The following is a 27,017-nucleotide window of genomic DNA, read 5'->3' as shown; positions in this document are numbered from 1 at the left end:
AGGACTGGTAAGCTGAGGAAGAGGTTGGGCGAGTGAGTGAGTGGGTGGGTGGGTCGTTAGGCAGCCTGCAGCTTCAGCGTTTATTTGCGAGCTGTGAGATCACAGGTTAATGGACGGGAGGATAAATCCCGGTTGGTTCTTGTTTATCACCGTACGAAAAAAGCCCCACGCACACTGGCGACAGGTCCAGGACTTTAAAGAGTGGAAATAAAATGGGATCACTTCGGGTCAGGCATAAATAAAGGACCCATTAACATTGGCAGTGATGCCGCTGGGAGCGAGTGGCCTCAGGATGGGGCTTGTTTGTTTGCCTGACTCCTTCATTTCCTTGCAATTTTCTTCTGCTGGCTGGCTCGGCTTCCAGACTCCTGCCACCTTGGGCTTTGACTTTGTGAAATCTTGGCTCAGCGAGGCCTACGCTGCGTGGCATGGATGGGATACAGATGAGGGGGCTGTAGTGGCAGAGACCAGTAAAGGGCAGCCTTGCCTCTGGGGGGCACTGTGCTGCAGGTTAGAGCAGGCTTGGCCAGAGGGCCATTTCAGAGGACCCCCCTCCCCACACTCTTGTATCTCTGCAGTGTTGGGAGTCCCTAGAAAGCCGCTCTTCCTTTAAACCAGTCTGCAAGTTCTTGAAGAGAATTGCTAGCAGGCCAGGTAAATGAATGAATCAAATAACTGCAGGCTGCTGTGAACTCCAAATCGCCCACCCACAGAGAAGGATGCCTGCCGTCTCCCTGCGTGAGTAACTGCCCTGGACTTGCCTCTTTCCAAACAGTCTCCTTTTGTGGGTGGGGTGGAGGGAGACAATTTTGCTGCACCTCTGCCTCATGCATGGTTGGGTTAGTCTATGTCTGCAGCAAAATTCCCTACCCCCAGAGGAGGCTGTTTGTTGCTTCTCTGCATGAGTGACTGTTCTCTGCTTGCCACCATCCAATAAGCCTTCTTGGGAGTTGAGGGGAGGACAGGACAGGGGAAGAATAATTCTACCATGCATCTACATAGAGGGCGTCTCCACCATGTGATCACTTGAACTGGAGAATTAACAGAATGTACCAATCCTCAAGAAGGCTCATTGGGTGTGGGGGAGCCTTTGGCCCTCCAGTTGTTTGCTGGACTACAACTCCCATCACCCCTGGACATTGGCCATACTTGCTGGGGCTCATGGGTAAATGGTTATTCCCTTATGAGGTGACATAACTGCTGTAGTTAAAGCTAACTTCAACTTACCTGGGAGTAAGTCCCAATCAACTCAGTAGGACTCACACCAGAGTAGACAGGCATAGGATTATCCCATAATTATCCCACATTTTTTTATGGTGGCTGTGTTTTAAATATGTTTCCCCCCTGTTGCTTTATAATATTTCATGGCTACATTATTTGTGCTTCTGCTGGTGTCAAACTGTTTCCGAATTTATTTACTTGTTTGTTTATTAAGATGGTTAATTTCTTGTTTTAAGGCTGTGTACACACCACACAGAAATACTAGCTGCAGTGATCCCGGGCATGTCAGCTGCCAGGGCGCATAGCTGTCCTCCTCCTGAAAGTGCATCTCTCTGTGTGTGTGTCTGTTTGTGTACCATATGTGAGCAAAAACTAAGCCAACCTCAACCTGCACCAGGGGACACCTGCCTGCCTAACACCTGGAGAGCTGTGAGCATCTTGGAGAGCTATGTGCTGCCACTGGCCAAGCGTGACCTCCACTCCCTGCTTTACAGATAAATCCTGGGAGTCGCTGGCCCTCCCCGGTGCCATGTCAAAAGCCAAGCACAACCTGCTACTTGCATGGAGAGCAGCCTTTGCAGAAGAGCCCTGGGGAGTGCGGGTGGCTTCTTATTCAGAGCACATTGTATGCTGACAATGCCCACCATTTTGGAAAAGGGCAAAGGAAAGGACACATACGTGGGGGGGGGGGAGGGCCCTTACTCATCCAAATTCGGTGTGGTCCACAGCTTCCCCCCTCTATAGCACATTGTCAAGCCAGGAAGTCATCACAAAAGAACTTAGAACTTTCTCATTGGCAGAAAGACCCAAAGGGCAGGGGGAGCAATAGATGTTTAGCCCCACTTTTTTTCTGAACACCCAGTCTGCCTGCCTCCATCATATCCCCTACAGCCCACTAGCCTTTGAATGGCCCTGTCTGGCCTCTCTACGCTCAGCTTTTAAAGAACATCTAGTCCAGGCTTTTATTTATTTTGCCAGCTCCCTGTATGTATGGTTTTATCAGATGCTGTTTTTGTTGCATGTTTGTTCAATTGTTTGATTGTAAACTGCCTTGTGAGGGCTCACTCTGAAAGGTGGGGTAGCACTCAGGATGTCTGGATTTGTTTTGGTTTCTCAGTGTTTTCCATTTCCCCAGCAATTTGCAGATTGATTGTTTTTAAAAAACGATAATCATAAAAAACCATCCATATTTTATATGAAGTTTTGACTAATATGCACAATTTTGTAGGCAAATTATCCTACTATAATGCATTTTTGTATGTTATTTTAATCAGTGTGCGCATTTTGAACCACATTTCCCCCCAACATGTGCATTTTTGTGCATATTATTTGGTTAGAGAATTGCACTGCAAAATTCAGAAAAGTGAATGTGTGTTTTGGTTTGCATAACATTTTGAGAAGAACAAATTAGGCAGCTCCACATCAAAATGCAAACAAAATGGGATTTCTGTCCTCTCCCTAGGTAGCACAATATTAAGCAATCAAATAAACAACACACCAAGAGTCAAAATTTATCTTAATATTCTTTCCAAACACTTGTTTTGTTCTGCCTAGCCAGGTGAAAAAACACCTTTCTCTGCCTGAATCCCTGGGGAGCTGCTGCCAGTCAGAGTAGACCAACCTTTTCTGACCAAGGGGCACATTTTTAATTTTGAGAGAGTTTTGGGGTTGCCAGTCACAAAATGGATGCTGTGGAGGTGTGGCATAATACAACATGTTGTAGGACAACGACACATGGAGGAGCACCATGTTGGCTACCCCTTCTTGTACTGCTTGACCCCATCAGCTGTCACCAAAAGGTGGAGTGCCCCTGCAGATGGAGGTTGTATTTTGCCTCATTATGAGTGGTGATTCATAGACCTATTCTCCAAGTATTTGTTTTTCCTTTTTTTAAAAAAATAATAATTAAAAAGCTATCTCACCTGGTAATGAAATGCTGTAAGTTATGTACTGTGGAAGACATACTTATTTAACATTGTGCCGTTCTTGAACTTAAGATCACAACCTTCTGCTTTATACTATGTCCAGCTTCTTGTCTATCTAGTCCACCACTGACTGGCAGCAGCTCTCCAGCTGGGCATCTCATGTATTCTGAACAGCCACAGGCAGTACCCAACTCCCAGCACCCTGTGCTTCCTTCCCCCTCCCTTTCAAACCAGTAGAGATATTAATTTGAATGCTGTGAAGAAGAAAAAGGTATCAATTAGGAGACTCACCACCGCCTCCTCCCAGCAGGGAACTGTTAGCTACAAAGAAAACACAGAGAAAGATGATGTTATTAAATCGCTGCCTGCTCAGGAACCATTTCACTTTAGTTCATTCACAAAAAAAGCAGGGGAAAGCATTACAATACTAACTCATTTGGCTTTTGGGAAGGCTCCTTCTTACCTCCAGCTCTTGTCCCAACCCTTGGAGTCCCCTCCACCCCCACTTTGCACCAAGCTGCTTCTCTTACCAGGCCCATCTCCCTGTGGGAACTCAGGTACCGAAAGTCAAAGCATATTCATCCCTTTGTCTGAATCATAGGGTCATAGAGTTGGAAGGAACTACAAGGGTGATCTAGTCCAACCCCCTGCAATACAGGAATATTTTCCTCAATGTGGGGATCAACCCCACGACCTGAGCTCAAGAGTCTCATGCTCTACCAGCTGAGCTATTTGTGCAACCGCATTTCACTCTGTAATCTTCTCTGTGTCGAGTTTCTGACTGCAAAGTCACTTGGGGCAGAGATCTGTCCTTCTGCGCTTGGTAAAAGGCCATGCCTGCTGATGGCTTTATATACAGATAGACCAGGGGGCGGGAACCTTTTGGCCTCACAGGCCTGGTCTTGATCTCCCCCACTCCTCTGGGCCATCTTTGACAGGTGGGCAATATGACATCTATTGACATCAGGACTATAGTTGAGGACACTCTGGTGAGAAATGCTTAGAGCAGGGGTCAGCAACCTTTTTCAGCTGTGGGCCGGTCCACCGTCCCTCAGACCATGTGGTGGGCCGGACTATATTTTGAAAAATAAATGAATGAATGAATTCCTATGCCCCACAAATAACCCAAAGATGCATTTTAAATAAAAGGACACATTCTACTCATGTAAAAACCACGCCAATTCCCAGAACGTCCGTGGGCCGGATTAAGAAGGTGATTGGGCCGCATCTAGCCCATGGGCCTTAGGTTGCCTACCCCTGGCTTAGAGGAAAGGGATAGGTGAACCTTGAATTCCACTTTTTCCTCAGTTTCTTATTTTTTTCAGTCTGAAGTTCGGTTTTCCACATTTCCACATAAGCTTGCATTTTTTTCCAGAAAGCCCTTGTGTAAATTAAGCATCTTAGTGCAGAATTATCTTAATAGGTACATTTCCCAAATCAATTTCCCCATCTACAATGCATTTTTTCCTTTATTTTGCTTAATATATGCATTTTAATGTGCACTTTATGCATTCTTGTCCATTTTAATTGGCTAGAGAACCGCACTGCAAGATTTGTAGAAGTCTGGGTTTCAAAGGATGGCTGCATTTCAGTTCATTTACTGCTCCAGAAAGTGCAAGTTACCAAACCAAATTTCTCTTCGATTCCCAACAGGGCATGAAGGCAAAATCCCTCCCCGTGCTGGCTGCCCCCCCCCCCCAGCATTTTTATCACCTCGTAATGGGAGGTTTGCAGCTGACGGCCTCTCCCTCCCTGAATCTCTTCAATCCATTTTGAAAATCATTCTAAGTTTAATTCATTGTTTTAACCACCTGCTTTTAATGTTGGTCTTATTGATTGCCCTTTTCGCGTTTGTTTTTTATTCTGACTTCATATTGTTTTTATTGTTTTCTTGGAGGGTAAGGCTGTCAATGCCAGTGTGGTGTAGTGGTTCAGAGCGGTAGACTCGTAATCTGGCGAACCGGGTTTGATTCCCCGCTCCTCTACATGCAGCTGCCGGGTGACCTTGGGCTAGTCACACTTCTCTGAAGTCTCTCGGCCTCACTCACCTCACAGGGTGTTTGTTGTGGGGGAGGAAGGGAAAGGAGATTGTTAGCTGCTTTGAGACTCCTTAGGGTAGTGATAAAGCGGGATATCAAATCCAAACTCTTCTTCTTCTTCTTATCCGCAATGGCTGTGTTCTACCTCCACTGTCAGAGGTTGCATGTGCCTCTGAATAACTGAGAATCACATGTGACTGTTGTGAGCTCCCCACAGGCACCTGGCTATACTGATCCTACCCCAAAAATATTCAGGGGGCCCAAAAGTGCTCAGCCGCCCCCAGGAGCTGGAGCTTCTGTCCAGCAGCAACCCCCTTCATTGTCTATCATGCTGTCCTCAGGACTTTGAGCCAATTGGCCAAAGGGTGCTATGCAAATACACAAAATAAAGAAGTAAACAAGCAAAGAAACCAACACAGGCTAGCACCTATCACCACATCATGGATATACTAATCTGCCAAATAAATAAAAGGTAGCAGCACATCTTGTGGAAGTGAGTTCCACATCCTACATCCCTGCTTACTTTTATACTCTAAACCTGATTCACTGGGAGACCCCTGAGTTGAAAGGGATCTGCTTGCATAAGCCTATGTTGAAGTTGGACACTACTTATGGGCTGTATCCAATGCTTCTCCTTCTCAGAGTAAGTCATGCCCATTAATTTCAATGGGTGTCCTCTGAGTAGAACTAGCATTAGATACAGTCCTGTATTTCCCTGGGCTTTCGCTACTGGGGGCAACCTGTAGGATAAGCCGTGTTTATGCTTCAAATCAGCTTGTAGACAAAATCTCCTCACTGTTTTCCCCCTCACACCCCTGTCCCCAGTTACAGCTGGAAATAAATGCCGTTCCAGACTTCATTCATGCCCTAGCAGTTTGCTGAAGGTTTAGCACCTGTTACTGAGAAGTTACCTTGGCAACGGGAGCATCGCATACGATTGCTGTCACCTCGGAAACACCCAGTACAGAATAAGCCCCTGTTCCCAGGGAGCCTAGCCAGGAGATCCACGCCGCTGTGGTTGGAGCTGGGAGAAGTGAGGTGTGTAATGCGGGTTGGGAGGGGCACGCATGGAAACTTCAGGTCAGTCTCCCCACACCGCAGTGTGTGTGTAAACAGCCAACGGGCTACATCTCATATGGAGAGAGGGGGTCTCAAAATAGCTAGGAAAGAAGCACATCAAGAGAATGCCAAGACAAGGAAAACTGCTTATCAGGTCTTTCAGAATTAGCCTTTTCTTGACACATATACCAGATTTGATTGGCTGCACATCTAACCCAGAGCTGCCTACAACACAGACTGGCAGCATCTCCTCGGGGCCACGTGCTTCCTGTTCCTTTCTCCTAGCTGGAGACAGCTGGAACCTGGCACCTTCTGAAGGCAAAACACGTTCTCAACTACTCAGGTATGGGCTCCTTGGGAGCTGATCAGAAGACTCCCCAAGGAGACCATCAGGAGGGCTGAAAAGCCTTCTTAGAAAAGACAGCTCACGTGTACTCTGACTGCACTCCTCTTTATGAGAGGTGATCCCTGTTTTCTGGAACCTGTCCCTGGTGAATCACCGCTCAGGGCTTCTGGGAATACTCTTGTTAAATTTTTTCTCGCGACTGAGCTGCTGGTATGGTTATTCTTCAAGATTCAGCTCCCTCCCCAGGGTCTTTAGAAATCAAATCTCTCAGCTGGGCAAGGTGGGTAGTGCACCTTGCCTCTAGCGCAGATATGCACACAGCTCACGCATGAACGCTAAGTTGCCAGTGCTGCAACTGATGAGGTGTGATTTAGAACTCTGGAAAACCCATTGTGGAGAAATGGCAGCCCTGTTTGAGTGCGTCCGAGCAACATTTGTGGGTGGGAAGTGTATGGGGAGCAAAAGTGGTTGTGCGCGCCCCACCCCCCAAATGTCCCTGTTCTACATGTGTGGACCTGGCTGTTCTTGGTTGAGCACAAAGGTCTGAAGAGGTCTTTGGAGCAGGTTTGGATGAAAGCGCATATAAGTCTCTGCATGACTTGAAACTCTTAATATTCATTCATTCATTCAGTATGTTGCCCTATACCTGCAAATGTCAGGACAGTTCCCAACATAATATTACAGAATTCCCAACTCCGGAGAGGCTTCTAGGAACACAGAAAGCAGAACATTGGGTTTTGCCTACACTCTTGGCAGAAGCTCTTCAGGATTTCAGACAGGGGTCTCTCCCAACCCTACCTGGAGATGCTCGGGATTGAACCTGGGACCTTCTGCATGCAAAGTAAGTAAGCCTCTCAGAAGTTCTACAACCCAGCTACAGCCCTTCCCCACATCTCAATTGCATTTGGTTAGAACAGGAAACTTGGGGTGGAACATGCCAGATAGGGGTGTTGGGAGCAGTGCTTGCATGCATCACACCAGTTTTTTGTTTGTTTATTTTTTTGCAAATATATCCTTAACAAAAATATTTTAAAAATAACTTGACTTTTACATCAGAGGAGGACAGGCTGTGGTAGAGTAAACGAAGACCGCAGCTGGAGTAGAATTGCTGGCAATGCGTCATAGTGTGGGGAGGGAGGGAAGCAATCTTTTGTATGAGAATTGGGGTGTTGCAAGCACGTTTCACCAGCTTACACTGGGGAGGGGGCTGAATGGCTTTTCCACCCACCACCAATCTTCTCTTGGAATTTGCAGTTGATGGGGGGGGGGGGAGCGGAATGTGTGTGTCCCAGGGTGTAGCTTCAGTTCATGAAAAGAAACAAATTCTTCAGAGTGGTTTGAAAGCTTTCCTCGCTTCTGCTCAAACACGTTGTGCAAGATTATTATTAAGAATTCAGGACCTACGCAACCTGTTTGACCAAAACAACAAGGGCACGAACACATTCTCTCTGAGCAGCAATGGCACTTTGAAATCATATTCGACTTCCTCCAGCCTGAGAGTATCCCATAGAAAATGTCCCAGCATCCTCTGGAGTACTGTGTGTAGTTTGGGGCGACACATTGACAAACTGCATCTCATCAGAGGAAAGCAGCTAGGATGGTGAGCAGCCTTGAAATCAAGTACTATACTACCCATGAATAGATCAGTTTAATTCTGTATCATTTCTGCATGTAGTCTGCTCAAAACCATAGCTCAATGGTTTTGCATCTGCCTTCCGTGCAGCAGGTCCCAGGTTCAATCCCTGGCATTTCCAGAAGACAAGCTGATGGGAAAGGATGAATTAAAGATAGGAATTTTCAATTGAAAAGAAGTCTGAAAACAACTGGACAAGAGAGCATGACCAGATTTTGTTTCATTTCATTTGCTTTTAAAACATACACACCGCATTTTCCAACGTGTGCTCAAAACAGCTTATTAACTAAGGGTGGGGAGGGCACGGCGGGTGGGGGCGGAAATGAAAACGGCAACAATAAAATCAATATGCAAACGGCACATTGATTCCACGCCAGGGCATAAAAGTTGCATTCCGTTTGCTGAGGAAATTTACATGCTTGTGGCCCTCATTTGGTGCATGCAACATCCAAGGGTGCCTTAAAGAAAGATGTGACCTGCCACGGATTCAGCTCACAAGGAGAGAACGTCTGCCTGCCCCTGCAGGGCCCTCAAAAGGAAATGCTTTTCAATGGGAGCCAGTTCCCATTCCTGGCTGCTGCACTTTGAAGGATGAAAAACACGACAAGAAGTGACGAATGTGCACATTTGGGGCTGGCGTCAGTGGTCAGCATGGTTGGGCACTTGCCTATGCCCACAGCTTAGCAGAGAGCTATTGGACAGCCCTGCTTGATCCCGTTGACTGTGATTTAGCAGCGACTGAAGCAAGGCGAAGGGCTCCAGCTCTGCATACAGAAGGTATGGCATTTCCAGGTAGGGCTGGGAAAGACTCTCTGTCTGAAAACCGGAGGAACCATTGTCAAGAACCCATGCTATGTGGCTGCCTGTCAGTAACCTACAACCTGCATTGAAGTCAGGACTTCAAACCACCTTGCAAAACACTGCTAAAACAAAAGCTCCACACACACTCCCTGCTTGTTCGAACAAGGGATACCAATGAAAACCTTTTCTTGATTCATTCTTGGAATGAATCTTTTTGAATTGAGCAGGATTTAACCTCTGCTGCTGGGAAGAGGTGCAGCAGCCAGTGCTTTTTATTCTAAAAAATAAAAATGTTTAGGGGTACTCTCATTCTGACACCATTTTATAGTTCAAATCGGGGAAAATAAATACAGTAAATGGACAAAAGTACAAAGATTCACAAAATGTTTAGGGGTATGTGTACCCTGCGTCCCACCCAGAAAAAAAGCACTGGGTGCACCTAATGCAGGATGTAAGCTTGGCCTCTTGTCCTTCAGATGATGTTGCTAGTGATGTCAGCCAATGGACAGGTGGATGCGGTTTGGGGGAAATGGCCTCATCGGTGAATCCTGGCCCATTGTCTGGAGGCTCCCTGCCCCCTTTTAAAATCCCCTTTAAAAAGAACTGGACTTCTTACAGTTTAGAAAGTGACTGGGAAATACACCGAAAAGTGAGGGATGGATGAATGTTTAATGGGAAGACATGTAAACACCCCGTGAATCAAATCAAGATGGATGCCCGTTGTTTTATATATCCTCCTTGCAAGCGAATCAGAACAAATGCTCAGCAAAGACCAGATATAGTGATACCTCGGGTTACAAACGCTTCGGGTTACAGACTCCGCTAATCTGGAAGTAGTACCTCGGGTTAAGAACTTTGCTTCAGGATGAGAACAGAAATTGTGCAGCAGCAGCAGCGGGAGGCCCCATTAGCTAAAGTGGTACTTCAGGTTAAGAACGGTTTCAGGTTAAGAACAGACCTCCAGAACGAATTAAGTTCTTAACCAGAGGTACCCCTGTATAACCTAACCTCAGTGAAAACCTTGTGCAAGCAAATCAGGATGAATAGTCAGGATAAACGGGTCACCTTAGGGTGATTCCCTTTCTGACTGTATGGGGTTAACTGATTTTGTATTTACTGCACCCCCAAAAGTAAAATATGGTGAGGCTGCAGCTTGGGGTGGGAAGAAAACCCTATTTTAGTTCTGCTAACTGAGTTGTCAGTCTCTCAGTCGAGCTGCCAGTGCCACACAAGTGGCCTCAACAACCATATTACACACACACACACACACACACACCACTTTGTGAGGCCCACCCGCGCTGCCTCTCCCTGGGTCAGCATCTGACCCCTCCGTCAGGCATCCAGACAGCCCATCTCTCCACGGACGCCTGCGCTTCCACCAGCTCCTGTCAATCACCCCAGCAAACACTTAATCCACTGGCTCCCGAGTTGTGAAGCTAATTGAGGTTGTCAGTCTTTCCCCAGCTAGACCGCATCCAGGTGGACAGCGGCCCGGAAAAAAGCTTGTCGCTTTTTGAGGGGCGGAAGAGCACCTTCCGAAAGGGATTAATTTTTGCTGTGTTCGGTTTAGGTGAGCGTCACATGAAAAAGAATAAATAATTTCTCTTCTGAAGGCCGTTTCCCACCCCCCACCCCAACGTATCACGAGGGCTGGCGCCAATAAGAGGAATCACCAGGCAGCTGCCAGGCTTCTATTGCTGGTAACTACCCTGTGTTATGTCTCAGCTGGAGGATTCCTCCTCCAAGGATGACCTGGAGTCCCTATGACTTAGGGAAGCCCAGAATGTGACTAGAACTGGGGACAAGGAAGAGTTGGGACTCTCAGACCACAACCCATGGACATTAATGGCTACGTAGTACTTAGGTCCATTAATTTTAGTGCGTCTTCTCTGAGTAAAAACTAGTTGGATGGAACCCCATGTATGCCACATAGAATCATAGAGCTGGAAGGGAGCCCAGGGGTCATAATGAGTTGCATACAGGAAAAGTGGGATATAAATGCAAAGAGCAGCATTACATAACACAATACCCAATTCATTAAGGTTATAGGCTCCAAGGAGTAAATTATATTGAATTCAGTGCTGCTGTCTTCTGGCTGCATATATTTATCTTTGAGCTTTAACAAAAAAAAATTTTTTTTTTTTTTAAAGTCAGCTGAAATGCAATCTTCAGCTTTTCATTAGAAATCTTGCAAAGAAATGTTGCCGTTTAAACTGCTAGCGTGAAGTTGGAACCGCACTGAAGAACAGGCAAGTATCTAGCCTCAGCACTGGCTAGGACTGATGAGAGCAATGGTCCAAAACATGGGGGGGGGGGGGGGAGCATCAGATTGGCAAAGGTTGCTCTATGCTACAATGTCACAAACAGGCAACCCCCGATTTGCACGGGGGGCACGTTCTGGGTCAGCGTGTGCGACAGCAGAATGCACACAAGCCCACTCTGCCCTCTTCCACCCAACCCTGCCCTGTCCTGCCCCTTTTCGCAGCCCCTTCCAGGTCACCTTGATGCCTGGGTGCATGGTCATGCATCCATAAATCAGCCGTTGTCTGTAGTCAAACCTGAAATACTTATTATAACCTCATTTGCTTGCCAGAACGAGGAAGGTCCATAATTTAGCCTGGCCTTCCAGGAGACCACCTACTCTCCTGCAGTATCAGAGGCAGTATGCTATCAACTTGGATGGTTTCAAAGGGGTTAGACCAATTCATGGCAGATATGGCTATCAACGACTACTAGTCATGATGCGTATACACTACCTCCGCATTAGAGCCAGTGGGTGTCTGAATTCCAGTTGCTGAGAGTCACAAGCAGAAGTGGCGTAGCGTGGGGGGTGCAGGGGGCGGCGGCTGCACTGGGCGCAACATCTGGGGGTTAGGGTTAGGGGGTGCAAATCCACGGGTTAGGGGGTGCAAATCCACGAGTTAGGGGGCGCAAATTACTTGCCTTGCCCCGGGTGCTGACAACCCACGCTACGCCACTGACAAGCAGGGAGAATTGGTGCTGTGCGTAGGTCTAAAGGTTGGCCACTGGGAGAAGAGGATGCTGGACTGGATTCTACAATTCCAGACTTGATCAGGGCTTTTGATATATCAAGGATTGTTTAAGAAAAAGCACAAAACCTGGAGAAGCTCTATACGTGCACGCAGAGCACTGTGTGTGTACAAACTTGCCAGAGTCCACATGTTGAAGGGTATATTTATAAGCAGGGGCACATGTGCGTGTGTGAGTCAGGAACTGCCCGTGGGTTTATGCCAAGGTACAGCAGCCATGTGTGAGCTGGCCTGCTCCGTGTCTGCCCAGATCAAGGAAACCACCTGGGACAAACTGAAAGGAGATTTGCAGAAATACGGGGAGAGTAAATGGGATTGGACAGGCAGAACAGCAGAAGGCCGTGTGGTAGGCTCTTGGGAAGGGAGGCTACACAGATAGACAGATTAAATAGATAGGAAGAGATGGGACTGACGATACAGGGAAGGGAGGGAAGGAGACTGGAGCCTACAGGGAGGAGTGAGGACCAGATGAATGGCTAGACCCAGGTAAAAATAGTTCTGTATACAGCAGTTCAAGGCAAGCACAGAAGTGGCTGTGATGCTCAGCTCCCTGGGAATCGCAGTGGTCATTCTTTCCTTTCCTTTCTACAAAGAAAGAAAATAATTTAAAGTTTCTAGCCCATATTGTTGCAGATATATGCTGGAAAGTGTATATGACGCAACGTTTGTGTGGAATCTCTGAGCTGAATACCTCCTCCTCCTGCAGAACTTGAAGAAAACTGCTGTGCAAAAATAGATAAAGACAGTAATAAACAGAAGCACAAGCCGTACAAAAAATAGGAAAGAAAACATTATTTTTACTTGTGACACACTTTGGTGTGACTTTGCCCAGCTTTCAACGTGACGGATCCAAACTTCCAAATTGTACTATCCCGTTAGAAATTACAATTTTTTTTAGTTTCTACAAATTCCTAGGCAGAGCCAGGCACTCCCGCTCGTAGATTATATTGTTGCTGTTGTTGTTTATACACATAACATTCACATCCATTATTCAACCCACTTTCTCCCCTGGCCCTGTCCACTCCATGCATGTGGCCCTCAGAAGGTTTTCCTTGAAGATAATGCAGCCCTCAGGTTGAAAAATGTTCCCCATGCCTGCCTTTTTAGGCCAGATTTGACCCATGGCTGCTCACCTGCTGACCCCCTAAGGATTCTCTTCCTCCCTTCCCAGCATGGAAATGTAGCAGATTATGGCTGAGGTGGTGAGAGCATGGGTCAGACAGAAATGTGCCATGGGCCACAACCAGCCTAGTGACTTGGAGTTCCACAGCCCTGTCCTATAAGATGGAAAAACTTTGCAGCAGTTGTCTGTACACTCACTAAGGATGGACAGACCTGTCACTATCTGTTCCTTTCCTTTTCTCATTTTTTCAACCTTAAGTTATGTTTGCCACATTTCCACATCAGTTTGCAATTTAAAAAAAAAATATCACAAAATTCACCAGCATTTTAGTGTGTGTTTCTCCTCCTAGGCACATTTCTGCAACCAATTTCCTGTAGTATGATACATCTGAGTGGCTTATTTTCACTGATACACACACACATTTTTTATATATTATTTCCTCCAATGTACACAGTTTTTTGGTTGGGGAACTGCATTGCAAAATCCAGAGAGGTGTGAATTTCCAAGGATAGCTGTGTTTCGGTTCACCCGTTGCTTTGGAAAGTGAAAATTAAGACAGATTCACTTCGGAATGTAAACTGGAACAGATTTCTCCCCCGTTCCTTCATTCAGCCACATGGCAAGCCAACACAGAGTTGTGCACTATCAAGCCCTCGACTTTTTTGCCCCCCTCTGCACAAACCCAACTTCCTCCCCCCTCCATCTCTCTCTCTCTCTGCTCCCCCCCTTGACAGTCCTGCACTTGGGGAATAATTAATCTAGCAGCCTGAAAGCATGGGGGCTGCTTTTATTTGCCAGATTAATATGAGCAGCTAATTAAGACAGAATGTGCTGCTCCCAAACTACAAAGAGGAAAGCGCAATGGGAGTGAGCGAGGGGGTTGCTGAACCAGCCACCCCTGGCAAAGGGCTACAGATAAATCACATATGCGGGCGGGCCCTCTTACCTTTGCGGTGGCTTTGGGGCAGCTCCCTTACACCCACCCCAAGCACTCTTGTTGATCGGTATAATCCCCCCACCCGCCTTCCTACCATTTTTTTTGCTAATTAAGGACACTGTGGTTCAGCTGGCAACAGGTGGGAAAGACATCTGTGCCCAGCAGGCCTGGTGCTGGCTCAGAGGTTTTGAAGATGCCATGACCCCAGCCCCGGTTTGGGGCACTAGGTGCCTTTCAACACAGATCAGGAAAAGCTAGGTTTCCTCCCACAAGCTGGTGTTGCTTACTTCCCCACCTCCTTGCCAGAAAAGACATATGTGGCTGCAACAACCCATAGCCCTGGGGACTGGAAAGCAGAAGGGACGTACATGCTAGCCTTAATCGTCGGCTGTGGGGCCAGGGCCACTGAGAAGCTGCGTCCCCAGCGCCCCAGGAGGAACATCATGGCAGGAAGGGAAGCCCACCCCGGTGCCAACCAGCAGTCAGAGGAGGAGCAGCTGCAGGGATCTGGCGCCCCATCCCCAAACACCACTAGAAACCACTGCCTGTTGCCCTGTCACTGCAGAACTAAAGGACTCTGGCCCCGTCCGTTAGCCAGGGATGACGACAATGAAAACATCTCACCTTTCCTTCAAGGAGCTGAAGGTGGCACACATACTTCTCCCCCTCCCCATTTGATCCATAATCTTGTGAGGTAGGTTAGGCTGAGAGGCAGTGGCTGGCTTAAGGTCACCCAGTGAGCTTCTCGGCTGAGTGGAAATCTGAATCCTGGCCTCCCCTCTGTATTATTGCAACCATTTGCTTGTAAACTGCCTTGAGAATCATTTGATTGAAAGGCAGGGATAAAGTGAGGGATAACGTTCACTTGCCCCAAAGCTCATAGGAGGATGAGTGGGAAATCAATGCAATAATTTTGCTTCTGTCGAAGGGCTGACCCTACTCCTGCTCCCTAGCTGTCAGATGGCTTGGATTGCTTATTACATCAGTATTCCACACGCTTGCCGAGCAGCTCAAGGAGTGTGCATGGTTCTCCTCCCTCTATTTCAGCTTCACAACAACCCTTTGAGGTAGGTTAGGCTGAGAGGTAATAGCCGGCCCAAGCAGACACCTAGTTAGTGCACTTCACAGCAAAGAGGAGATTTGAATCTGGGTCCTCCTGGCCCTAGTCTACGCTGGCCACTATACATCACTGCCTTACTTGGGCTGCAATCCTGCCCACACTCTCTCTTCCCCCTTTCCCCCTTTTTATATTTTCACAGCAACCCTCAGAGGTAGGTAAAGTTGCGATGTATCCATAGGCCCAAAGTTATCCTGTGGCCTTCATGTCTGTATGGGGATTTGAAAGCTGAGTCTCTTCAGCCCTAGTCTGCGACTCTAACCCAACGCCTCCAGATATTGTTGCACTGCAATTCCCATCAGCCCTAGCCAAGCATGCCCAACAGCCAGGAATGATGGGAGTTGTAGTTCAATGGCATTGCTGGACACCAATTCCCATAAGCCCAAACCAGCATGCTCAAAGTCAGGGAATTATGGGAGTTGTAGTCCAGCAAACATCTGGAAGGTCACAGATTTTCCATTCCTGCTCTAAGAGCATGACCACTGCCCTAAGAAGTCACACTAGAAGCCATCTCCAGCAATGGCTGCTCAGGTGGCTCTGAATTATCCCCTCCCCACAACCACCAAATAACATGTTCCTATGAGCTCCTCTTCCCACCTATTACATGTCCCTGAAGGTGCTGTTCCAGCCTTCCCAACCTGCTGGCCTCCCAATATTGTTGGACTCGCAATTCCCACCAGCCCCAGCCAGAATAGTCAATGCTCAGAGAGGATGGGGCCGCAGTCCAACAATAATGGGAATGGGGGTGGAAGGATCTGTCCACTTTAGTTTATCCCATTTCTAATCTTAAATTCAGTTCCCCACATCTCCATAAATGTTTGCTTGTGTTTTTCTTTTAATCCTCATGAAAATTCATCAACATTTTAGTGTGCTTTTTCCTAATGTACACATTTTTCAATGTGGTTTTCCCTAATGCTTTTTTGTGTGTGTGTATGCTGTCATACGCGGGTGCCACTGTGGGTTAAAGCCTCCGTGCCTAGGACTTGTCGATCAAAAGGTCGGCGGTTCGAATCCCCGCGGCGGGGTGCGCTCCCGCTTTTCGGTCCCAGCGCCTGCCAACCTAGCAGTTCGAAAGCACTCCCGGGTGCAAGTAGATAAATAGGGACCGCTTACTAGCGGGAAGGTAAACGGCGTTTCCGTGTGCGGCTCTGGCTCGCCAGAGCAGCGATGTCACGCTGGCCACGTGACCCGGAAGTGTCTTTGGACAGCGCTGGCCCTTGGCCTCTTTGAGTGAGATGGGCGCACAACCCCAGAGTCTGTCAAGACTGGCCCGTACGGGCAGGGGTACCTTTACCTTTTTACCTTTATGCTGTCATCAAGAATATATGCATTCCTGTGCATACCTTATTCTAGTATATGCCTTTCTGTACACATCACTTGGCTGGAGAAGAGCACCGCAAAATTTGGAGAAATGCAAATGTCAAAGGATGGCTGTTCTTGGGGGGGGGGGTCCCCAGAAAGTGCAAATTAGGTAGATATGACTTTAAATTCGATCTGACGTTCTCTCCCATCCCCATCTGGAGGGCACCAGGTGGTGGGGAAGGATGCTCTAACCACAACACCACACAGTCTCTCACTTTGCAATTTTGCTCAGTGGCATTTTGGAGCCTGGGGGCAGAAAACCCAAAACTGCTTCCTTCCCCTGACACCCACTGCAGGGTAAAATCAACTAAATAATGGGCATTCTGGTGGCCTCTCATAGCCTCCCCAAATCTGCCGCCCAAGGCAGGCCTGGCTCTGATTGTGGTGTTGCTGTTTATCGGCACCAATAATGATTAACAGTGACTGTCAAAAATAAGCCGCCATAAAAGAAGCCTGGCAATCAGGGAGCCCCTCACAGCCTGCGGCTCAACCCATCAGGGAAACCCACACCAAGCCCGACAAGCTCAGGCTTCCTGTACCAGAGTTGTTATTGATATGTAGACCAGCGCCTCTCTTTTTCCTTCCCAAACCGCACAGTTTACGCTCTGGCGGTTGTATTAGAAAAACCCATCCATCTCCCTGGCACCCTCCTCCTTCTCCCACTTCTCTGGCATCAGGCGTTTCTGTTGCCGGGCAACCGCCGTGCAGCAAGGCTTTCCTTGTCATCACTCTAGTGCCCACTCAATTTCAGCAGACGTTTGCTCAGACCGCGGCTCACCTGCTCCCGGCAGTCTTTGCTCCACCCTGTCTGGAGGGCACATGCCGAGAGGATGCAACCTGTTGCAAAGTCCCCGCCTGCCCTGCACACACAAAAGAGCAGGGTACACAAGGTTTAAGCAGTGGCAGCGGCCAGTGGCGTAGCGTGGGGGGTGCAGGGGGGGCAGCCGCACCGGGCGCAACATCTGGGGGGGGGCGCGCTCGCACTCGCAGCTCTCTGCCCCTACCTGGCTCACTCTCTCTCACTGCAGTGCTGGCTGTGTGAATCCGATCCGAGCCGCCGGGTCGCCGCCCACTGTGGAGGGGAGGGTGCCAGGCGTGCAGTGCAGTGCGGAGAGAGAGCGAGGGACTATCTGGGGGAGGGACAGTGCAGCGGGGGGGGGGGCGCAAATTACTTGCCTTGCCCCGGGTGCTGACAACCCACGCTACGCCACTGGCAGCGGCAGCCAAGAAGGCAGCAACCTACTGGTTCATGAGAGAAGTTCACGCAGAACTGCTGGTTTAGCCTGTCATAGCGAGATGCACAAAACTAAAGGCAGGCTCTCACTAAGTATCTGAATACAGGTCACAGAAAGTGATGTGGAATTTGAAGACCAAGGGCACTTCCAGACTGCCATTATGGATGGTGCGGGGTGGGAGGTGGAATTCATTTTGATTTGTGTTTCAAGGCAAACCTACGTAATTCGTACCTTCTGAAAAAACACATGAATCAATATGCAGCCGTCCTAAATCCATACTTTTCCAAATTTTGCAGTGCAGTACTCCAGCCAAGTAATGTGTACAAAAATACATATACGAGGGCAAAATGTACATATGCATGCGTACATTAGTGAAAATAATATATCACAATTGCAGTATATGTGGAGGAATTGTTTTTGAAAAATGTGTATATTAGGCTAAATTGCATACAAAAATATGCATATAGGGAGAAAATTACACTAAGATGCTTCATTATTTAAAAAGCAAATATCAAACTGATGTGGAAATGTCGAGAACTGCACGTCTGGATAAATGAGAAACCAGAACTGACAGATCCACCCGTTCCTAGCTACCACTGTTTTGGGGGTGAGATTCAGCCACTTGTTGGCAAACTCAGGCTGTTCAACTAATCATGATTTGATGATAATGCACAATAAATGCATCATTTTTTGTGATTAGAAAATAGAAAATGCCCTGAAAAGTGTCAGATAGCAATGCCATCTAACTGCCCCTGCCGGCAAACAAATCAGAATGAATGCTCAACAAACAGCCAAGGGCATCTAACCCCCTGACAAACTTCGTGGGCAAACAAGTCAGGATGGGATGCTCAACAAAAAGGTCATCCGGAAGCAACCATAAGCCTTATGCAGAAATGATTCCCCCAGGCATTCAAGGAACTTGCTGAGGGGGAGGCGGGTTGTGAACACTAGCCTTCCCAACAGCCCTGCCAACTCCACTGACCACCCTACTCCACTAAGAGGAAAGACTGAAGGTGGAGACTGTGAATACGGGGCCCCCAATCAATGTGGAAGAGTCTATGCAATGTTCAGAAGAAGCAAATGTGATGCACTCATTCAATACATGTGAATTGCACAGCATGCAAGAGGTGGAAGAGCAAGGGGAGAGGAAGTGGCCCTTTTGCCAGGGAGAACCTAAAAAGAAGATTCCTGCTGCATCAGGCCAAAGGGCCATCAATTCCGGCATCTTGCTCTCCCAATGGACAACCTCCCAGTGCCTACGGGGAACCCACAAGAAGCCCCTGAGTGCAGAGGCAACTCTCCCCTCTTGTGATTCCTGGCAGCTGGGATTCAGAAGCCTACTGCCTCTGACTTTGGATGGAAAACATCTCCATCATGGGCAGTACCTATTGGAAGCTGTTCAAGCTGATGGCCACCACTGCAACTTGCAGGAGTGTAATTGAATTACTATTGTCGAATAGCATTCCAATAATTATACCAGTGTCATCTGGAAGCAGCGGAGTGTGTGTTACACTAACGTAAGAACTTACGGAGAGCCTGCTAGATCAGGCCAAAGGCTCATCTAGTCCAGCATCCTGTTTTCACAATGGTCAGCAAGATTCTTTGGGGAAAGTACCAGCAGCACTTTTCGCACTTCCCATTCCCAGCAACTGGTTTCCCTGCAGTGGAGGCAGTAGCCAGTCCCTTGTCTCTTAGGGAGGCCTTCTTGTGAATAGCCTGCTCAAGAGTAAAGATTTGCCCACAATAAAGGCAATGGAAGGAGGGAGGAAACAGGCTTTGCTGTAGAGCCATGGTTCCCAATGTGGGGCACACGCTCCACAGGGGGGCAATTTGGAAGCTTGTTTAGAACAAGTTAATGGCCTTTTAGGCTTCCTCCATGTGAACAGGAGTTCACTTTTAGAATAATAATGATAATAATTATATGTCATAGATGGGGCATGGCCAAAAAAAGAGTTGGAAACCACTGCTGTAGAGGAACCGGGTGGGACTAATCCCCTGTTGCTCATACTGAGTCAGACCATTGATCCATTTAGCTCAGTATTGCCTGCACTGACTGGCAGTGACTCTCCAGGGTTCCAGGCAGGGGTCTCTCCCAGCCATACCTGGAGATCCTGGATGGGTATAGAACCTGGGAGCTTCAGCATGCAAAGCAGGTGCTCCATCACCCACCTGTGGTCCTTTCCCTTCATGGCATGACCCCCCTCTCTTCCCCACAATTGTGTAAGTTAATTTTCTTCTGATATGCACAAGGAATGACATGGTGCTACACAAAGCACTGAAGTCCCATTTCCTGATTCACCGAAAGCCTTGCTTAGCTCTCTGTACCCTGCCTCTCCACTGACCTCCACTGCTGATTTCAAGTTTGGCTTCCGAGTGATGAGGACTAGAAACTTATTCCTCTTTATTTTATTCAAGGAATTCTGAGATTCTCAGGCTCTGCTGATTTCCCAGGAAGGACAGCACTGGGTGGGTGGGGGAGGAACTGCTGGCAGGGAGTGACAGGCTGTCCTCCTTTAGCAAATGATAGCAATGCAAATGCCCCACTTTGCATAATCCAGAGCTAAGACCTGGCAATGAAATCTGGTCCTAGGCTCAAAGTCTTCACCCAGCAGTTGGTACGATATAGATGCCCTAGTAACACATCTGGGTACCTGGCTATATTACCAGCAGAGGGCAGCAGTGCCCAGTGCCAGCTGCCTACGAGATGGCAAACTGCTGAGAGAGGGTCATCTGTAAAACTGGCACGGTCCTTGGCCAATTAAAAATGCAGTGCCTAAATTGCAAACTGCGAAAGCTTCCCGCACCAGTGGAGCAGGAATTAAAGGTGGCTTTTGCCTGCGGTGAGCAGGAGGAGTGCACTGTGAGAGTGACCAGAGAGGAGCACCTCTAAAGGGCATTTTGCAATCAAGGTTGAAATGAGGGCTGAACAAAAAACTAATTGCTGCACCCCCACGCGACCAAATGGTGGTAAGCAGTGCTGAAAAACGCTTCTTCGCATTGCCTCTGCTTCCTTATTTGTTTAAAGTACAAAGCTATCTCAAAATTGCTTTCAAGGGCTGTCACAGAGAATGGAACCCCACCAAGCAGGACTGGACCTGGGCCACATTCACACCACACATTTAAAGCACTGCAATGCTGCTCGAAACAGCCATGGCTTCCCCCAAATAATTCTGGGAGCTATAGTTTGTTAAGGGTGCTGCGGTTTGTTGGCCTCACAGTTCCCAGTTTCCTGGGAAGAGGAATGGATCGCTAAACCACTCTGTGAACTGGACCTCTGTGAGGGGAATAGGGGCTCCTAACAACTCTCAGCACCCTTAACCAACTATAGTTCCCAAGATTCTTGGGGAGAAGCCATGACTGTTTAAAAGGGTATTATAATTCTGTAAATGTTTGGTGTGATTGTGGCCCTAATGGCCTTAACTTGATTTCAGTTGAACATTAGGAGAGTGTTGAGGAGTTTGACACCAGAACCAGTGGCCTGGAGAGGGGAGGTGATGGTGGTCTCTCTGTGGCTGGAAGTCATTCAGCAGAGGTTAGGCAGACATGCTCTAGCCCTGACTTTCCTGCTTTGTGCAGGCTGTTAAGATTTTTTTTGTTTAATCGTTTAGTCGTGTCCGACTCTTCATGACCCCATGGACCAGAGCACGTCAGGCACCCTTGTCTTCCACTGCCTCCCACAGTTTGGTCAAACTCATGATGGTAGCTTCAAGAACACTGTTCAACCATCTTGTTCTCTGTCGTCCCCTTCTCCTTGTGCCCTCCATCTTTCCCAACATCGGGGTCTTTTCCAAGGAGTCTTCTCTTCTCATGAGGTGGCCAAAGTATTGAAGCCTCAGCTTCAGGATCTGTCCTTCCAGTGAGCACTCAGGGCTGATTTCCTTAAGAATGGACGGACCTTTGTCGGCAAGGTGATGTCTGCTTTTTAAGATGCTGTCTAGGTTTCTCATCACTTTTTTCCCAAGGAGCAGGCGTCTTTTAATTGCTGTCACCATCTGCAGTGATCATGGAGCCCAAGAAAGTAAAAGCTCTCACTGCCTCCATTTCTTCCCCTTCTATTTGCCAGGAGGTGATGGGACCAGTGGCCATGATCTTAGTTTTTTTGATGTTGAGCTTAGGCCCTTCCAACTCTGATTCTATGAGGTCATCACACAGGTAAGCATGACTGGCTATAATTTTTGTTTAATGACACCCAGTGACATTGTTATACCCAGACAAAGCAAGGAGATGCCATCCTTCTATCGACAGGATCCTTGACTGGGTGGGATACCTTGTGTGGCCAATTTAAGAAGCTGGGTGTGGGGGTTTTCAGAGGCAAGCTGTCGCTGAACATGAGAGCTTTCCAGAAACTTGGAAAAATTACAGTAGAGCTGTCATTGCTCGTGGTACACATGCTTACTTGGTGTGTTCTTCCAGAGTCTCAGATTAAATCGATTTTGCAGCGTTTTGTGGCTGTTCAAGCTGTACCACTGAAAAGCCCAAACAAGCCCTTAGTAGCGTAACCAAGACTGCTACAAATTAAGACATATGTACGTTTTGAACTGACTGTCATAGATGCTCAATGAGAAATGCCTTTCCAACACTTTCTCCAATTCTTGGCGAATTTTAAGAACAATAAGACAATCTTATTGTGTATTTTTAGTATGCCTATATCTGTATGTAGCCTAAAAGAATTCCACTACCCTTTAGAAACACCCTTGTAAAATGAGGTTTTCTTTAGGAATAAAATTGCCTCCACCATAAACTACATCTACTCTGGTCAAGCCAATTTCAGGACACCATCGGTTATGGCAGGGATTTTCAAACTGTACCCTAGAGTGTCTAAGACTCCTTCGGAAGTTCAACAGAAGCCCCAAAGAGAAGATCAGTCATGGTGTTCAACTGACGCTGAAAGACAGGTTGCCTACCGCTAACAGAAGTGCCTCTCTGGGTGGGGCAGAGGCAGCAGGATGGTTGGTGCGGTGCAAATTCACCGGCAGAACCAATGCCGCGTCTCCACCACTGCACTCATCCCTCTCTCTGTCCTGCTACTCAGCAGTGACTCACCTGCCAGGAAGCTAGTGTAGTGGCTAGCACAGTGGATCAATACCAAAGCTGAACCTGGAAAATGAAGCTACAGGGCATGTTGGGTATGTCCTAGACCACGTCCACAGTTCACATATAACAGGAATTGGGGAATGCCTGAACGCTGTCCTCTGAGCCTCCCTAGCTGCGCCAACTTTGGGTGATACCCAGTTCCTGGTGAGGGAAGGGTATGCTTGGCATGCTTCTCTTAGGCAGAGATATGTGAATATTCATTTACTATATTTCTAAACATTTAAATCTTGTTCCTATCCATCTACATGAATTTCCACTTTGTATTCTTTTTATAAAAAAACCCGGAACATTCATATTGTTATTTTGCTGCTGATTTATCGGCTTTATTTTGTTTCATTGGCTTATTTAATTGGAAATGTTGATATTAAGTATTGATTTCTGTGATAAGCAATTTTTGAATTATTGATTGCTATACCTTCAAATTCAGGCTGATTTGATTTGTTCGTGGTTTTTGCATTATTGATAGGGGATTGAGATTTGGATATTACGCAGATAGGGTAATATCTGTTAGTGTATTCTACTGCTTTGCCATTGTTGTGAGTTGTTTTGAGCTCAAATTTCTTACTGGGAACGTGGCCTACGGATATCTAATCTAATGAACTTTCTTATACATAAAGGCTGACATAGCATAATGGCTAACAGAGTAATCTTAGGCCATATCTCCACCATCCATTTAAAGCAGCATCATGCTACTTTAAAAGATCATGGCTTCCCCTGCAAAGACTCCTGGGAACTGTAATCAATCAATCAATCAATCAATCAATCCCTTTATTACGGTCAATGACCAGTATTCCAGGAACTATAGTCTGTTAAGGATGCCAAGAGTTGTTAGGAGACTCTTAATCCCTCAACAGAGCTACAATTCTCTGAGTTCCCTTCCCTTCCCAGGGAACTCTGGGAACTGTAGTTGAACAATCTCCCCCAGGAGGTTGTGGACTCTCCTTCCTTGGAGGTTTTTAAGCAGAGGTTGGATGGCCATCTGTCATGGATGTTTTAGCTAAGATTCCTGCATTGCAGGGGGTTGGACTAGATGACCCTCGGGGTCCCTTCCAACTTTACAATTACATGATTCTGTGTAGCTCTGTGAGTGGAAATAGGGTTCTCCTAACAACTTTGGGCACCCCAAACAAGCAAGCAACTGAAGCAGAAACATTTGCTGTGAAGTAGGACGGTTGCAGCCATCTCCCACCATCACCTTTACCCAAGTGAAACCGCCAACAGGTGAATTGTACTCGTACTATGCAAGCTGGTCGAGATGCACAGCTTCTGCACCAGCAGAATGGCTATGGGATCCTAGACACCAGGGATGGGGAACTTCAGATCATTCTTTTGGTCCACGCCCCTCGCCCTCCTTGTTTTCACCCTCCTTGAATGCTTTTGCCTAGCTAGAATATGTCCTCAAACCCTCATAATGCCGTTTGCTTTCCTGGATGGAAGACAGAGAGCGTTGTGTTGAGAAAACAGCCCACTGTACAAAAGTAACATTTACATGTGTTGCTCCACCTTATTCTCCCTATAGCCCTGCCCACCATCGGCCCGTGCCCGCCTCCCCCAAGGAGGCTGCCCAGAAGGGGATGCACTTGTCGGACTGAAAAATGTTCTCCGCTCTTGATATAAGAAAGAATCTTTTACTTGTCTGTGGCCAACTTTTCTCACGTCAAGGAAATAACCTGAAACCAACAGGTGTAATCTGGGATCAAGGAAGAAGGGGTCCCAGGATGTGAAGGCTCTGAGGATCTGCCCTCCCTCTCCCTCTCCTGCAAGCAGGATTCCTCAAGTGCTGCCATCTCTTGTGTGAGGGATTAAGCTGTTCTGGGCCAAAGATTTCTCTCTCTCTCTCTCTCTCTCTCTCTCTGTGTGTGTGTGTGTGTGTGTGCGTGCGTGTGCGCAACAGAATGGATTCTGCAGGCAGAAATAGCTGTTTGGTGAAATGCAAAAATTTGGCAGAGAAAATCAGAGACTAATAAGGGCACTTCATTAGTGCCGCAGAACAGGGAAATGACAAGGAATGAATAAATATTTATGACATTTGCCATCATTCCTCCTGGATTCATTAGGTGAGGCAAAGCAGAAGGGTTTCCTTTTTTGCGAGCTGTGTGTGTGTGTTTGTGTGCAAAGTGTAAGAGACTTGTCACTGCAATGGGATAGAATTCTATTTGTTTAAAATACCTACATACCCTGCCTTTTCCGTCCACCCAGATGCAGCTTAAGATCAATCTAAAACTATCCATTTGAATACACACCTGATGGCAGGTGGCGTGGCTTCAGCAAAACGGCTTCACAGCCCAGAGGAGGACGGGTAGGGATGGGGAAATTCTCTAAGTTTCTCATTTTTCAAATCTTACGTTCTCCACATTTCAACATTGGTTTGAGGATTTTTTCTTTTAAATTCAGCTGCTTTTCCATGCCAAGGTTATCCTAATATACACATTCTTTTGTATACAGTTTTGCTATTATACTCATCTGGCAAAGCAATTTTGCCTAATATGTTCTTTTGGTATGTTCTTTTGTATGCACACATTAGCCTAGTTTACAGTAAGCCTACAACTTCCGCAGAGGTTACATTCTGGGGAACATAACCTATAGACAAAATCACGTATAGTCAAAGCACATTGGTTCAATGGCAGGTGGGATTGCCAGTGTCTTTTCCCCCCAGACACCTGCCCCCTTCCTTATCCCCCTTAATAAAAATATTAATTGCCAGGCACATAAAGCTGAATGTGCACATTAAATGCATGTAGGTTGCAGTCTTACTGTATGCAGTTTTGTACACACCACTTGGCCAGAGAGCTGCATTGCAAAATTCAGAGAAGTATGAATTTCAGAGGATGGCTGTGTTTCAGTTCTTGAATTGCTTTGGAAAGTACAAGTTAGGAAGGTCTGCCATTAAATGCGAATTGAATCCCCCCCCCTTACTGCTCTAACAGATCCACAGATTCCCTGTTCCTGGTTTAGAAAGAATACAGCTGCTGCACTGGAGTCCTTTGGGAGGAAGGGCAGTATATAAATTTAATTATTATTAACAGCAACTACAAGCAGCAGCGGTAGCAGCAGCAAGGGAACCCATGAGAGAAGTTTATAAAATTATGTATAGTACCGAGTGAGAGCATTTTCTGTTCCCTTGTTTCACAGTACAGTATAATAATCCAGAGGTTGTAGCCAATGCTAGTCCTGCTCAGAGTAGACATACTGAAGTTAACAGACACGGCTAATTTAGATCCATTATCAACATATCTTCTCTGAGTACGACTTTGTTGGATACAACCCCAGGCCACCTATCAAAAGCAATGAGGTAGATATTCAAGTCAGAGAAAGATAGGCCTTCTCTCTCTCTCTCTCTCTCTCTCTCTCTCTCTCTCTCTCTCTCTCTTACACACACACACACACACACACGATTAATTGTATCTGCTGCCACATGCTTTGGCATTGATGACAACCTCTCTTCAAAGTATTTGGCAGAATGAGGTCTTTCCCAGTTCTGCTCCTTGACACCTTTTTAGTTGGAGATGCACAGAGAGCATGTTGTTTTGCCACTTGAGTCACGGGCCCTCTTTATGTGTGTGCGGTTCAATGGTGAGAACATCAGTTGATCACCTCTGAACTTTGGCTTCAAACCTCCTAGGCTTGGCCCCAGTTGCTCCTTCTCTAAAATGGGAACAATTGGAGGGGAGTATCCTACTTTAAGAAGTATTCCTTTGAAAAGCGTTTGGTACTACAATACGCTAACAAGTGTACAACCGGGAATTTGTTCTCAATGACTTTAGACAGATTTCTTTTTATATCAGGCATGGGAAAAACTGTGGCCCTTCAGATATTGCTGGACTGCAACTCCCTGACCATTAGCCATACTGGCAGGGGCTGATTGGAGATGGAGTCGGAAGAAGCTACAGGTCCGCCGCCCCCATTCTGTACCCTCCCAGACAATCTAATATGGAGATATGCTCACATCACACTGTACAGTAACGGGACTAAATTGTATACCCAACCGGTGCTTTGTATGAACTGATTCAATTTAACTAATTCACTGAATTAGTTCAATAATTTCTGAGCAACACCTGAAAGTAGTTCCCATAAT

General features: G+C 47.0%; 1 protein-coding gene across 7 annotated transcripts in view; it reads right to left on the bottom strand.

Moving 5' to 3' along the window:
• Window positions 1-27,017, bottom strand: part of MACROD1 (mono-ADP ribosylhydrolase 1) — a 413,075-nt gene that overhangs the window by 173,988 nt on the left and 212,070 nt on the right. For 5 of the 7 annotated variants that reach the window (XR_014506168.1, XR_014506169.1, XM_083418814.1 and 2 more), the window contains exon 4: window positions 3,438-3,467. The exons of the other annotated variants lie outside the window; for them this stretch is intronic. Coding sequence is in view for 3 of the 5 variants with exons in the window: in XM_083418814.1 (XP_083274940.1) it covers window positions 3,438-3,467 (30 nt within the window). In the remaining 2 variants the exon portion in view is untranslated. The remainder of the gene's footprint in view (window positions 1-3,437; window positions 3,468-27,017) is intronic. 7 annotated transcript variants of the gene reach the window in all.

This window comes from Podarcis tiliguerta, assembly GCF_965153285.1.
Source record: "Podarcis tiliguerta genome assembly, chromosome: 16".
Taxonomy (NCBI): Eukaryota; Metazoa; Chordata; class Lepidosauria; order Squamata; family Lacertidae; genus Podarcis; species Podarcis tiliguerta.
Note: the sequence above shows the minus strand (reverse complement) of the source record. Positions and strands in the feature narration are given on the sequence as shown.